Below are 16091 nucleotides of genomic sequence, written 5' to 3' on the forward strand. Positions count from 1 at the left end.
GCTAAAGAAACTGTGGTACATATACATAATGTAATATTGTGCAGCTGTCAGGAGGGAAGTCATGAAATTTTTCTTTATATGGGTGTACATGGAATCTATTATGCTGAGTGAAATAAGTCAGAAGGAGACAGACACTAAATAGTCTCACTCATCTATGGGTTTTAAGAAAAATAAAAGAAAGTATGTAATAATGCCCAGAGACAATAGAGATGAGGGCTGGAAGGATCGGTTCACAATATGAAGCTCACCACAAATAGTGGTGAGTGCAGTTAGAGAAATAACTAGACTGACAACTATCATAACAATGCCAATGAGTGAGAGAAGTAGTAATCCTGTCTCGAATACAGGCTGGGGGGAGGAGGGAAATGGGGGACATTGGTGGTGGGAATGTTGCACTATTGAAGGGGGGTGCTCTTTATATGACTGATATCCAACTACAATCATGTAATCAAGGTGCTTAAATAAAGATATTTCCGGTCTGGAAAACTAAAAAAGTATGAATGCTTAACAAGCCATTACTATGTACCAGGTTCAGTGCCAAAGCCTATGGCACATTTAACTATGTAAAAAGTTTGGGTTTGGGGGGTCGGAGCTGTGGCGCTAGAGGTAAGGCGTCTGCCTTGCAAGCGGTAGCCTAGGACGGGCCTCGGTTAGATCCCCCTGTGTCCCATATGGTCCCCCCAAGCCAGGAGCTATTTCTGAGCATCAACGGGTGTGGCCCAAAAGCAAGCAAACAAACAAAAAAGTTTGGGTTTGGAAGGTATCACAGACCCAAATCTGGTAAAAGTAAAATCCAGAATCCACCTCTCAGTAGTTGTATGCCTTTGAAATTACTTAAACTCTTTGAGTCTTAACACCCTCATCTACACTAGTTTATGATCTCACTGTGGATTAAATTAAAGATTAAATTAAAAATTGAAGGTTTTGGCACAGATCCTATTACATATTAATGGCTTGCTAAGCATTAATTATTATTGTTTTTTAGCTAATGTTGCTAAGAAATTAGATGAGATAATAAATGTAAGGCGTCTAACTCAGTGTCTGGTCCATAGCGAGATTTGTATTCAATGGCCATTCTTTCTTTATTCACTTTCTTTTCAGTTTGAAAAATTGGCTAAATTGTATTTCACCAAGGCTTGCATTCAAGGGAGTAGAACAAAGCTGATTTAGTCATCCACTGACTATCAGAATGTAAATGTTTTTCAGGCTAAGGGCTGTCATGCAATAACCCAACCATCCTGTTATCAGTTGGCCATCCTTCCTGTTTCTCTAGGTTGCCTTTCCTACTGTCAACTCAACCAGTTAATCTCTCAGTCACTTGATGAGTAGCTATATATAAACACAAATATGTGTGCAGGCATCCTGTACGAGCAGTTACAGTCAAGTTTATCTGAACACTGTATGGTCTGTGTGAAAGGCTGAAACTATGTTCAAATTTAGACCCTAAAAAATAAGAACCATGATGTAATTCATTGGAAAATATTTATCCACAGTGAAAATATATATAGTGCTTTTTTGCACAGTGCTTCACATTTGTCCGTGAGCTTTCATATTATTGTCTCATTTATGCTCAAGATAATCTTTCCTTTCTTCCTTTATTTTTCTTTTATCTCTCTTTCTTTCTCTCTTTCTTTCTTTCTTTCTTTCTTTCTTTCTTTCTTTCTTTCTTTCTTTCTTTCTTTTCTTTTCTTTCTTTTTTTCTTTCATTTTCCTTTCTTTTTTTCTTTTCTCTTCTTTCTTCATAGAGGATTTTTGCCCATACCTGGCTAGGCTTAGAGGTTATTTTTTTGTTTTGTTTTGTTTTTTGGGTCACACCCGGCGGTGCTCAGGGGTTACTCCTGGCTGTCTGCTCAGAAATAGCTCCTGGCAGGCACGGGGGACCATATGGGACACCGGGATTCGAACCAACCACCTTTGGTCCTGGATCGGCTGCTTGCAAGGCAAACACCGCTGTGCTATCTCTCTGGGCCCCAAGAGGTTATTTTTAATTTATGCCTGGAGGACAGTGCTCTGGAGACCAAAGCACAGTCTGCTGCATGCAAGAAAGATAAGCACCTAAACCCCTCTACTATCTGATCCCTCCTTCTCTTTTTATTTTTTTGTTTGATTTTAGGCCCTCCCAGCGACACTAAGGAGTTGCTCCTGGCTCTGCACTCAGGAATTACTCCTGGCAGGGCTTGTGGATCATAAAGGATTAAACCTGAGTGGTCTGCATGCAAGGCAAGAGCTTGTACCTGCTGTAATATCACTCCAGTCTCTTTGTATTTATTTCTCTAACCTCCTTCTTCTATCCATTTTATTTTCTTTTCTCCTTTCTTCCTCCCTCATACTTTCTCTCAGCATTTCCCTCCCTCTGCTTACATTTCTTCTCTCTCTCTCTCATTCTAATTGCTGTCTTTCCTTCATAGATTCCCTTTCTTTTTTTATAGAAAACTACTTTATTATCCATATAAATCTTACCATTTTTGAGTTGATGAATCCAACGTTTCCTTAGTTCTTCAGTTGGGGAGAAGACATAGAGAGGTCCTTCGTCATATACAACCTGAGGCAAAGACTTCAACAATTATAACTCAGGGGGAAAAAAGAGGAAATGTTGATTGAACTAATCTTAAGCTACAACTCTGTATATTCATAGTAGAAAACAAAGACAGCATCTTTAATCAGCAGAGAGTTGGAATTGTGTGAATTATTGGAAGAGTTCCTGAACAATTCATCAGGATGTAGGACTTAGAACCTCATTAGTTTTTTTAAATACCCCATGTCTTCTTCTTTTTTGTTGTTGTTTTTGTTTTTGGGTCACACGCAGCAGCACTCAGGGGTTACTCCTGGCTCTGCACTCAGAAATTGGTCCTGGCAGGAACAAGGGACCATATGGGTTACCAGGATTCAAACTACCATCTGTCCTGGATCTGCTGTGTGCAAGGCAAATGCCTTACCACTGTGCTATCGCTCCTGCTCACCCCATGTTTCCTTGACTCATGCTTCATTTTGTGTATAAATTTAGTACATAATGTTTATATCAGACATTGGAAAGAAAGTATTTTTGTTCATGCAATTAAGTGCCTTCTTTATAATATTGTTGTTGTTGTTGTTGTTAGCAGACCACTCAATTAATTCCCTTTTTTAGGGTTTGGGTCACACCTGGCAGTTCTCAGGGACTATTTCCAGTCCTGTGCTGAGAATCTCTCCATCCTCAGCTTAGGGACCATGTGATCTTGGAATCTGAGCAGGGTTGGATGCTTTCAAGGTAAGTGCTTTAACATCCTCTACTGTCTGATTCTATGATATCATTATTAAACCTTGACCTTGTATAGAAGAGAAATGAAGAAATGTTTTATATTACCTAAGTCTTTATTAGTACAAATAGGTTATTTACTTGGTAATTTAAAGAACATTTTTAACTTATAAATAATTCATTCCACCCTGTCTATACTGCCTAATGGCCTCCCATTCACCAATACTAATGAAAATTAACTTAGAACCTCAAATCTACTTCAAAATGAGTAAAATATAGTATTAGGGAGGTGAGTTAAAGGTCATCCTTTACAATCAAAATCTCTGGTATTGATCACTAACCCTACATGTCTCCTGAGCACTACTGGAACCAAGCCCCAAGCACTCTGTTTGGAGTAGTTCGAAGTAATCTCAAGCACTGCTAGGCGTGTGACCCGAAAACAAAACAAAAATTTAGTGTTCTTCTTTCTGCAGCTGTACGACTGTGGAAATCCTGACCTGCCTAGGATGTTGGCTTTTTATCTCACCTGGTGACCCCCAACAAAATTCTCTGATATAAAAAAGTGCAAATTATGCATTATTATGAAATCAAGTCAATATTTTTTACTATCTCACATGTACTAAGGCATTGTGCCAAGTACTGTGGAGGTACATTAAAAAAAGTTTGCAACCATCAAAGAATTAATAAATAGCTCAGGACTGATTATGAAATCAAATGAAAAGTAGTTTTGAATTAACTGTTGTTTGTCATTAGCTACTTGCCCAGTCAAACAATATAAGTGGTAGTAAAAGCTCTTTTCTATGGGCAAGGGGATTGGGTCACACCCAGACTACACCTGGCCCTTTGCTTGGGGGAGGATTGCTCTGGTGGTGTTCAGGGAATCATGCAGTTCTAGACTTAACCCCATTACTATTTATCTCTCTAGCCCCTGTAAAAACTATGTTTAACACACTCCTTCACAGGTTTTATAAATTTTGATAGTCTAGAACATGAGATCCTTTTGCAATTTTCTTTTTGCTTGCTGTATTTATAAGTCCATGACAGAAAGCCCCCTCAACTGACACTTTCCACTTCCTTTTCTGACTTTTGCTGTTAAAGAGACTGTTATATTCATGTCATGTGACCAAATGTTATCAGGAAGTAAGCATGCTAAGTTGAAGATAGCTTCCAAAGTTTCTTATCTCCTTTATGGCTTACACTGTATCTACCAAGCAGACATGTATGTGGCTCTTCAGTTGCTCTAGACTAGAATGGCTTTATGTGTCAGTCTAATGAACTTTATACATTCTGAACTTCCTAATACTACTTTTTCTCCCCCCCCCTTTTATTTCAACCCATATGACCGCCATTAGACAGCTAGGCAGAACTAGAAGGAAGTGAAATGCACACTCAACAAATAGAGCATTTTCTCAATACAATTACCATTGACCAGGCATACATAATTGAATTTTTGCCATTATGGATTTTCTTTGAGATGTTGAAACTAGAAGAGACTAGTTTAGATTGTGAAAATAGGAAACCAAACACCCTCAGCTCATCCCAGTCTCATTTCTCACTTCAGAGTCCTTGTTCACCTCAGCTTCTATTCACTGGAACTTCAAATCATCTCCTTTGTCCCATATTCTTTTCCTTAATTATTGCAATACAGTCCTGAAAGTAGGAAAGAGAAAATATCTCACCTGAAAGGGGTAAGGAAACCTTTCGATAATTGAAATCTGCTCCATTTCACCGGATTCCTCGCCCCTTCTCTGTAAGGAAAGAGAGCATGGTTATTTACTAAAGCATCATTCTTTTCTAAATTTCCTTTGGTACTGACTGGGACATCTTTAACAATGATTTGAGAACACTCTTCTGCACAGTGTTAATACTTAGTGATTTACTCCTATAGTCCAACAGGGAGCACCTATCCAGAGGATCCAGTACATACTGACTCAGAAACATAAACAAAACCAAAACAAAACTTTTACTATTTCAAATAACTAAGGGAGCTTACTCAGTAAATGGTGCTGGGACAAACAAATCACACTACAGTAAAATAGAGGTGGTTTAAGCACTTAACACTAAAAAGAAAATTAAACCAAGAGTGACTGAGGAAAAATATTAGTGATTATATCAGTTTGTGGGGAAAAAAAGGTCTACCATAATGCTAACAGAACCATTAAGGAAAACATTTAGGGGCCGGGAAGGTGGTGCTAGAGGTAAGGTCGCTGCCTTGCAAGCGCTAGCATAGGACGGACCGCGGTTCGATTCCCCGATGTCCCATATGGTCCCCCCAAGCCAGGGTCGATTTCTGAGCGCATAGCCAGGAGTAACCCCTGCGCGTCAAATGGATGTGGTCCAATCCAAAAATCAAAAAAAAAAAAAAAAAGAAAGAAAAACATTGAGCTACTCTGATGCCACAGATTTAAAATAACTCAGATGTTTAAAAGGAAAGCAACATCATGAAAATCTAAAGATAAATGAAAAACTAGGAAACATTTCAACATAATGGATTAACCAGGGTAGTTTTTATTTTTTAATTATTTTAATGTCTTATTATTCTTTTCAAATTATTTTAATTATTCTTTTAAAAATTAATTCACTTGATTTACAATTTTTTACAATATATTTGCAGGCATAAACTGTTCCAACATCCTCTGACAGTGTTAACTTCTTTTCATCAATGTCCCTAGGTTCCTTTCCAATACCTCCTCCCCAGCCTGCCTTCTTACCAGGCACTTTTTCAAAGTTTAGTTAGTGTAATTTGGGTCTCCTGTTGGCGTTTGTAAATATACATAAATTCTACACCAATTTAATAGAGATCCTGCCCCCTGGCCCTGTCACTTTCCATCCACCTCTTCTGATACCCCTTGAATTCTTTCCTTCCCCATCATTCTCATTTCTACAATCTAGTATTAGGCCCTATTTTATAACTTGTATTCCACTAAAGAGTAAATCTTACATATTAAGATCTTTTGAAAAGTGCTAAGAATAATATAAACATTGCAATAAAAATGGGTAAAAATAATAGCCGACTCATAAATCAAAAAACATATATGTGGGGGCCAGAGATTGCACAGCGTTAAGGCATTTGCCTTGGATGCAGCTAACCCAGGACAGATGGTAATTTGAATTCCAGCATCCCATATTGTCCCCCGAGACAGCCAGGAGCAATTTCTGAGTGCAGAGCTAGGTGTAACTCCTGAGCGTCACCAGATGTGACTCATATATATATATATATATATATATATATATATATATATATATATATATATATATATATATATATATATATATATATATGCTTTATGCATATAATTATTCAACCTTTTGAATAGTAAGATGTGGTAAATAGGCCAGCAATAAAATAATATTATTTTTATGGCTGTCAAATTAACAAATATTATAAATATCTGGTATTGGAAAGACTGTACAGAGATTGATAACCTCATATATAGCTTCTAGGTTTGTATAAAATTCAAGTTTCACTCCTAGACAATAAAATGGAACAAAAAGACAAAAATAACAGTGCACAAATTTCATAAAGAGAATAAAATTTGGGGCCAGAGAGACAGCACAGCGGTAGGGAGTTTGCCTTGTATGCGGCCTACCCAGAACAGACCTGAATTTGATTCCTGGTATCCCATATGGTCCCTGGAGCCTACCAGGAGTGATTTCTGAGCAAAGAGCCAGGAGTAACCCCTGAGCACTGCTGGGTATGGCTCAAAAACCAAAAGAGAGAGAATAAAAATTTACTTCTATAAAATTATAAGAAAAAAAGAATGATAAAATAAATGAAATGCACGTGTTTATCTTGGCATGGTAATAATATCAAGTCACAATTTAAATTTGTGCTAATAAATTGGATAATTAACAATATATTCAGAAAATGGGAGGCAATAAAGTCATTAAGATGATATTATTAAAAACTACTGGTTGTCCTAGGGGAAAGTTTTCAAGTATTGTCAAATTGAAAATGTAGCTTACAAAGAAAGATAAAAATCATAATTCTTATAATCAAATAAGCAAATGATACAGTTTTTAATCAATTTAGAAGTGAGTATTCCTCGAGGGGCTCTGGGAAACTAAAGGAAAATAAGGAATTATTTTCTTATAAGGAAAACATTTTAAAACATTTTTCACTCTGAAGAATCTCTCATTTTTCTCCCGAACACTTATCTTTACCATCCTCTCCTTTCATAGTTCTTTAAGTAAATTTCTTTCCAGAAAAATTACTTTCAAATGAAGGATGAATATTACTTAAAATTCTGGCTTTCAGTCTAACTAAAGTCTGTAAGTCTGAATCAGGTAACTGAGGGAGTAAAACCAATTATTTCTGCTCAATTAAAATAGCATGTTTTGACCTTATCTAAAAATTTATTAACACATTTTCAAGATTGAGTATTTATATGATATTTTTGTTTTCACATATACAAAACTATTCATAATTAATTTTCAATCATGCAGTGTACAACACCAGTGCACATTATCCACCATCAGTGTCCCCACTTTTTCTCCCACCTGTCCCTTTGCCTGCCTAGGGGGCAGACAGTTTTCCACTCTTTCTCTCTTACTTCCTTTCTCCCTGCCCCCTTTTAGACACTGTGGTTTTCATTATTGTTATTGAGGGGTATAATGCCTATAACTTGGTTGATTGAGTTGTTTTGTATCTGGGTGTGGATACTCAGACTCAAGTAAAATTTAAATGACAAAATGAATGATTTTATATGGAAACTCTACTGTGTTGCACATTGCAGTGTTATCTATATTTTTTACAGAGAATTGAAGTATCCCAAGTTATTCCATTCCCTGCTCCTCTATGACAATGGTATCTTCTTACCGGAATTTGTCTTTCAGGAGGAGGATTTTTTTCGGGAACCACTGTTTCAACGCAGGTGATCTTTTCAACATCTATAGAACCCTTTTTACTGCCTCTTCTCTGAGTAGAATAAGGGAAAAATAGAGAAATATTAAAAGTGAGATTTGAAAGGGTAATATGAGGGTTCTGGCAAGCCATTTGCTTCCCTTGCATATGTTATGCCCCAAGTTTTGATTAATAACATTACATTCATAAAAGTCATACAGTTGGGGCCGGATCAGTGGCGCAAGTGGTAGGGCATCTGCCTTGCATGCGCTATCCTAGAACTGACTGCGGTTCGATCCCCCAGTGTCCCATATGGTCCCCCAAACCAGGGGCAATTCCTGAATGCATAGCCAGGAGTAATCCCTGAGTGTCACCAGATATGGCCAAAAAATAAACAAAATCATACAGTTGACCCCTTTGGATCTAGGAAAGTGTCCCAGGGTAGAACAAATGACTTAATCAGAACACAAGGATTAAAACATAAAATTAATTTTTATTACCTAATATTTAAATAAAGAGAAATGACATTCATTCTCTATATCAGAACCTGTCATTTCAGAAAAAAAAAGTTCCATATCTTCTCATCTAACCTCTTCTAACTGCCAGAGAGAAAATACTATAGAATATTGTGTGATTGTACATGCATTTGTAAAAAGAAAATCAGAAACAATGCTTAACTCTGAATAATTATTTAATGAGCCCTATCTAATTGTAAAATTCTATGATAAAGTTTCCATTAAGGTTTTTGAAAACCTTTCAATTTTTGCCCTAGCTTGAATGTAGCTACTTCTACACCAGAAACATTTTGTTAAATTTGAAACATACTAGGGTTCTTTTCACCCCTTCCTCAAACCAAAAAAAAAAAAAGATCTATTTTTCCTCTGGATAAGGAAAGGCCAAGTTCTTGATACTTCGGTTTTACAGCAGAAAAACTTACCCCACGTTCGAAGTCATATTCATAGTAGGAAAGTTTCTGGACAGTCAAGAGAAAGAGACGCTTCTTGAAGTTTAAAGGTGATGTTTTCTTTTTTTGCTGGGATCTCTTCAAAAAGATGCTCTCCAGTATCACTGCAGCCATAACTTCTTCTTTCTGGAGATCTCTGTGCTCTATTGATAAAGTTCTTGAGAACTCAGTACATTAATCCATATTATTTCACTCTCAACCTAAGCCTAGCCACATAGTATCAGAAACGTGTAAAATGTACAAAGTTTTCTGCCTACCTTGATGTCTACCTTCTTCAAGCATCCATCTCTGTCAGTTTAATGCAGTGCTTCTCAAATAGTGGGGCGCACCCCCTGGGGGGGTGCGAGGTTTCGTAAAGGGGGGCACGTTTGACCTGGGCAAACACTGTCATAATAAGCTAAGCCCTGTGTTTATATCTGTATGTCTCTGGAACTGAGAGTTGCTGTGTCCTGCTTCAAACCCCACTTCGAAAAGCTATGCATGGCAAAACGTGCTCATTGTAGCCATTAATCCAGACATCATTTCCGATTAAAAAATCAGCTTAAATTATTTTATATATTTTTGTTTTGCAGGTTAAAGTTTTTTAATAAAGATACTATTTACAGTCACACAGGGAGGGGCACGAAAATTGTTTTCTTCTTCCTAAGGGGGCATGACAGAAAATAATTGAGAGGCACTGGTTTAATGGATGGACATTAATCTGAAGGATTGCTTCTACACTGGTAGAACTAGTAAATTAGTTTACCGTGTAAGGCTATATAAGATTCTGAATGTCAGGTGATCTGTTCCCCGTGTGCTTTGTAATTCATGAGAGGCAGTTTTACAATAACCACCATTTTGTGATACTTGCAGAAATTGTGAACAGCAAAAGCCTCCATGCAAGCACTGACCCTGATATCCCCAGAAGAGAAAATGCAAGGGTCAGAACTGTAGTAAGGTAAATATTGGACTTTTAGTTGCCAATTTTCTAGATAGTGAATTTGATTTTTCAAACATTGTCTTACTGGTCTTTAACCAAGGGGTTACAGATACAAAGGCTGTACCTACAGTCATAGATATAAACTACCTCTCACCTGATTTTGCCTATTTTGCTGCTGTCTGATTTACAGAAAGGCAAGTCCCTCTGTTTTTATTATTCACACAAAATAACAGCACTTCATCTTGATATTTACATATTTTATGCATGATTATAAATTACTGCTCAAACTTTAAATACAAAGCTATAATGAAAACATACTTTCAAAATGGAACACAAATTAAACCAGAAAAATTGCTACTACAGCTCTCAGGTTTTGTTAGAGGTGAACACTCCTTGTGATTTTTCATGGCACCAGGGAAGCATAATAAAGTCCGTAATTTAATTTTCTTTACTTTAAAGCACATATTATTGTTCATACCAGAAAATAATGGAAGTGGCTTTATCAAAGCCCGTGGGAATACACATGCTATTTTAAACTTCCCTGTGGTTGAGCAGATTCTATGTCATACTGATCTGTGTTATTCTTATTATACTGAAGACACAAAAATAGATCAAAGGAACACTCAGGATGTCCAGAATGCCACTTTCTCACCATGTGGATGCCACTGTCTTCCAGTGGCAAATAAAGGAATCTCTTTTGCTTGTTTGTATTTCAGTCACACCTAGCAGTGCTCAGGAATTACTTCCGGCACTGAGCTCAGGAATCACATCTGGCAACTCTTGGGGACGATATGGAATGCTGGGGAATAGAACCCGGGTTGGCTGCTTGCAAGACAGGTACCTCCCTGCTGTACTATCTATCACTCCATCCCTGCAAAGAAATCTTTTGAGAAAAACTGAGAAAAGGAGCAAAGCTAGCACCACAATCTGTAACAATGCAATCTTCCTTGAATCCCAAGTTTAAGTCCCACAGGAGTGAGTTACTAATAAAGAACTGAAATAATCTAGACTCCTTTCTATTATTCAGATTCTGCTCAAGGGACCAGCGTGGTGGCGCTAGAAAGAGGTGCCTGCCTTGCCTGCGCTAGCCTAGGATGGACCGCAGTTCGATCCCCTGGTGTCTCATATAGACCCCCAAGCCAGGAGCGATTTCTGAGCGCATAGCCAGGAGTAACCCCTGAGGCCCCCCCCCAAAAAAAAACAGATTCTGCTCAAACTCTGAAGAGCTATGCTAATATTAAAACTATTCATTTATGTACTCATTAGTCAAGAATCAAACTGCAGAACACAGAATAAAACATAACAGAAAAGAATAGGTGTCCTGTAAATTGTACAAAGACATCCTTAGAAGCCACATGTAGCTAAATAAAGTTGTAGCTAAATAAAGCACACCCATTATTTTGTGCTTCTCTACATGCAGAATTTATGAACAGCAAAATATCCTATCACAGTTGTGCTTTTTGTAGCCAGATATAGCATACATGTTGGGGGTCAGGGTGAGTGGGACGGAGGCCACACTCCAGCTCTGTTCAGGACTACTCCTGGCTCAGGGGTCACTCTTGGCAGTGCTCCAGGGGACCATATGCAGTGTCAAAGAATAAACTGGGATCTATTGTGTGAAAAGCAACCCTCCCAAGCCCTGTATTTTCTCCTATTAATGTATATTTAGGTTTGTTTTCAGTTACAAACTGTGTTATATTGATGGCAGGAAGTGTGTACTGGTGAAAGATGTTGCACGTTTATGATGGAAACTCAATCAAGAACAACTTCATAGTTGTGAAAAAAAGTAACTGTATTATGAAGAACCATGTAAACTACAATGTTTCAATAAAGTAAATTTTAAAAATCTAAAAAAGACCATAAGCAATAAACATTCCTCTACACGTACATGATAATGATGTTCTGTTCTCAGAATGAATGCTCAATATAAGGTGGCAAATCTAGATTCGTCTTCTCTGTTCACGTTGTGCAATCCATTTTTCCCTTTTTAAAATAATTAATTTGAGACCAAAAACCTAGCACAATGGACTGAGTGTATGCAAAGCATGTTTTGCATATGGGAGGGCCTGAATCAGTCCCCAGCATTTCACAGTCCTCTGAGCAGGAGCGGAAGTTTATCCTTTGCAAAAAGCAACCAAGTAGCAATGTGTGTCACCCCAAAATCAAAACAAACTAATAAAACTTTGACAACCCTTGGACTTGGGGTTACCAAGCAAAGACAGAATTGGAGAGGGCAGAAGAAGTAAACTAGAAATCACAGAGATAGTGGTGGAGGATATCAGGCACTTTGGTGATATTAAAGAGGCAGTAACTATGGATAATATAAAGTTAAACACTATTGTAACTATGTTACATCAACTATAATGATAAATAATAATAATAATGTAAATTTTAAAAATTGAAATCTTCCCCCATTTTGGGGGGGGTAGTGTTACTCAGGGTTTATTCCTGGCTCTTCACTCAAGTGTCAGGAGGGCCTGACTGGCTCAGAATGCTAAAGATAAAACCTAGCTTGGCTACATGCAAGGCAAGTTCCTTACCTACTGTATTAGCTCTCTTGCTCCTGAAATGTATTGTTTTGTAGTATTATCGTCCTGATGCTTTACTACGAAATTTGGTAGAATTAATTATCAGCTTTATAATTAGAGCATTGACTAACTTTGGTTCACTAGAAATGTCCTCTCAGTTCCAAGAAGTATCTTTCAGGTTCTGACTATGTATTGATTGATAAGATCATGCCATTAGAATCAGAAGTCTTGGGACCGGAGGATTAGCGCAGCGAAAGGGCATTTGCCTTGCACATGGCCAACCCTGGACGGATCCCAGTTCAATTTTCAGCATCCCATATGGTCTCCCGAGCCTGCCAGGAGCGACTTTTGAGCTCAGAGCCAGGAGTAACCCCTGAGAGCCACCAAAATGTGACCCCAAAAGAAACAAACAAAAGAATCAGAAGTCATATTTAAAGTATAACCCTGGAAACAAAGAAACCTAATCTCATTGAGTCTCCTAGAAGCTCTGTAGGCTCCAATGAGACCTAATTATCTGACGGTAAACTTAAGATTCAAGCCAACCGTGACCAATTTGTGTTGAATATTTCCATCTAAAATTAATTTTCTGGATGCATGGTGACCAGGAAAATTCTTGCCTACTTTTGGTAGAAGATACTGTCTGAATTGGCTATAATCATTTCCACAAAGTCTTGGGGTTTTTATGCTTTCTCAGCATTCATGATGCTAATATTTCATATTTTTCTTCTTTGGGTCTATACTCCTCCCAATCGCTATGATTTATGGTCAGCTGTCCTTCACTAAAGGCAATACATTTTGGTCAAATGGAAGAGAATAATAATACTGTGGTTTGGGTGCTTTCTGGCATGCACCAACTCTATCTCAATCCCCATTTCTGAACACAGTCAGGAGTAAGCTCTGAGAACCACACCATCACCACTCCCCAAAAAATAACCCTAAAAACAAATATGCCCAAGTAGCAATGAAAATAGATTAGATTCCTTGCATTACAAAAACAAAAGAAGAAAAAAATAAAGGAGTGGTCGGAGATTTAGTACACTTGCTTTGCACGTGACCAAACCAGGTTTGATCCCCAGCACCCTGTGTGGTTTCTGAGCTTTGCTCTGAATAGATTACTTAGCTCAGAGCCAAGAGTAAGCCTTGAGCACTGCTGTGTGCCCCCTTCCCTCCAAATGTTAACAGTTTATGCTCCGAGAGAAATCACAAAAGATTGAAATGCATGTACTACAATACATGGTACTCAGGCACTGCAGGGAGAAACCTCTGAGAAAGGTGCTTGAAATAGCTCCTGAGCAGAACAGGGCATGACTCTAAATTGAAACGAAAAAACAAAAAAGATCTAGACACTCAGGGATTGGAACGATAGTACAGTGAATAGGACACTAGCCAAATGCAGCCAGCCCACCGGGATTGGATTCCCAGCACCACCCCCATCAAACCCTATCAAGAGTAAACCGTGAGGGGTCCAAGCGGTGGTGCAAGCAGTGGGGCTTTTGCCTTGCACATGGTTGACCCAGAACAGATCGCAGTTCGATCCCCCGGCGTCCCATATGGTCCCCCAAGCCAGGAGCGATTTCTGAGCACATAGCCAGGAGTAACTCCTGAGCGTCACCGGGAGTGCCCCCCCCAAAATAAAATAAATAAAAGAATAAATCTTGAGTTCAGAGCATGTGCCCTGAGGACTTCCATGTGTGACAACAATAAAAAACAAGACAATAAGATCTAGACATCCAGTTTATAAATGTTGTGCTCAACACGAGAAGGCAGCTCACTATCCCATGAAAGCTACACTCACAAACGGAATAGATGGTTTCAACATTGCCCCTCTGCCCTCAGTTTGTTAGTGTGGCTATATTTCAGAATAAGTCTTCTGTCCCTATTATTTTCTATTCAGCTTAATTTTTGTTTTCCTTGGTTCAATTTTTTAAACCCCCTCTTGGTATTGAAATAACATATACACTCTATAGAAAATGTTTAAGTATAGGGATATTAGAAAGAAAAAATTATATGCTCATTATCTAGAGATATTAGTATCAGGGCACATTTCTTTCTATATACTTTGCTGACCACATTTAAATTCTTTTTCTTTTTTCTTTTTGGTTTTTGTTTTGTTTTGTTTGGGGGCCACACCCGGTGGATCAGGGGATAGAACCGCAGTCCGTTCTAGGTTAGCGTGTGCAAGGCAGATGCCCTACCGCTTGCACCACTTCTCTAGCCCCTAAATTCTTATTTTGTTTAAAAACTTAAGAGGAGGCCAGAGTGATAACACATCAGGTAGAACATTTACCTTGCACGTGGCCAACCGGGGTTCGATCCTCAGAATCCAATATGGTCCCCTGAACCTGCCAGGAGCCATTTCTGAGCACAGAGCCAGGAGTAACCCCTGAGTGCCACCAAATGTGACCCCAAAACAAAACAAACAAATACCTTAAAAGCCCAGAGGTATATTATTAGAGCACCTACCTTGCAAATACATATGGTTATGAGTTCAAAACCCTCGAGTTCAACATGTGCTAAGCATGATCCGGATACTCTACTGTTTGAACCTGGCAACTCACCTATCAGTGATTATGGTGCTTTAAACAACTTTCAGCTGCACTGCAAACAGATGTGTATCAATGACACAAAATATGGTAACTCCTGGCAAGTAGACTATTAAAATAATGAGTGAAATCTAGATCGATAGTACAATAGTAAGGCACTTGCTTTATACCCTGGCTTGATACCTGCCACCACACAGCACCACCACATAGCGTACTAAGCACCACTAGAAGACAACCTTGAGCATAGAGACAAGAGTAAGCCCTGAGCACTTGCAGGTGTGGCCCTAAAACAAAACTAAATAAAAGTAAAATAAAATTGTATTCTAGGCTGGAGAGATAGTACAATGGGTAAGGTGTTTGTCTTATGCTAGGCACCCCATCTGGTCCACTGAGCCCTACCAGGAGGGATCTCTTAGTACAGAGTAAGGAGAAAGCCCTAAATACGGCTAGGAGGGGTTTTTCTCCCCACTCAAGCCTGGAAGTGTAACCACTTGTGAATATATGTATGAACACAGCAGCGATCCCTGGAAAACTCCAAAACCAAATCTTTCGTAACCCAGCTAAGAGTGCAATCCTCAAAGAATGTATGTACAAGTATGATATGTGACCGTGAGCACCATAGTTAGGCATGTGATGACCAGGGAAAATGGATGGAGAGAGGATAAAATTTATTAATCAAAATAAATGAAAGGGTTTAATTAAAAAGTCCAAGAAAATTGGTTTGGGATCATAATTAGATCATTATCACACATTCTACTTATAATTTGCCTATTTCTTATAACATTAGCCACTCATCCAAACATCTTTCTCCCAAAATATTTAAAGTTTTTATTTAGCATTATTATTGATTATTCCCCCATGATATTAGCATCTTTATATACGCACCAGCTACCACATCAAAACATGTGTGCATTTGGCACTTCGCTACATATTGGCAAAATAGTTTCCAGAAACACTGTACTAATTTCTACCACAAAAGAACAATTTGGGGGAATTTTCTTTCACTACTCCTCTTTTATTTTGTTTCTTTAGGATATGCTGCTTTTACTACACACTATC

At 38.3% G+C, this 16091-nt stretch overlaps 1 protein-coding gene across 1 annotated transcript in view; it reads right to left on the reverse strand.

Annotated features, from left to right (window-relative positions):
• The window catches only part of BTK (Bruton tyrosine kinase), a 55419-nt gene that overhangs the window by 36303 nt on the left and 3025 nt on the right, over positions 1–16091 (reverse strand). Inside the window, exons 2-5 of the mRNA XM_049766608.1 lie at positions 9016–9185; positions 8055–8153; positions 4915–4983; positions 2461–2542 (exon numbers count right to left, since the gene is read on the reverse strand). Of these exons, the coding sequence (XP_049622565.1) occupies positions 2461–2542; positions 4915–4983; positions 8055–8153; positions 9016–9156 (391 nt within the window). The 5' untranslated portion in view covers positions 9157–9185. The remainder of the gene's footprint in view (positions 1–2460; positions 2543–4914; positions 4984–8054; positions 8154–9015; positions 9186–16091) is intronic.

This window comes from Suncus etruscus, chromosome X (genome assembly GCF_024139225.1).
Source record: "Suncus etruscus isolate mSunEtr1 chromosome X, mSunEtr1.pri.cur, whole genome shotgun sequence".
Lineage (NCBI taxonomy): Eukaryota > Metazoa > Chordata > Mammalia > Eulipotyphla > Soricidae > Suncus > Suncus etruscus.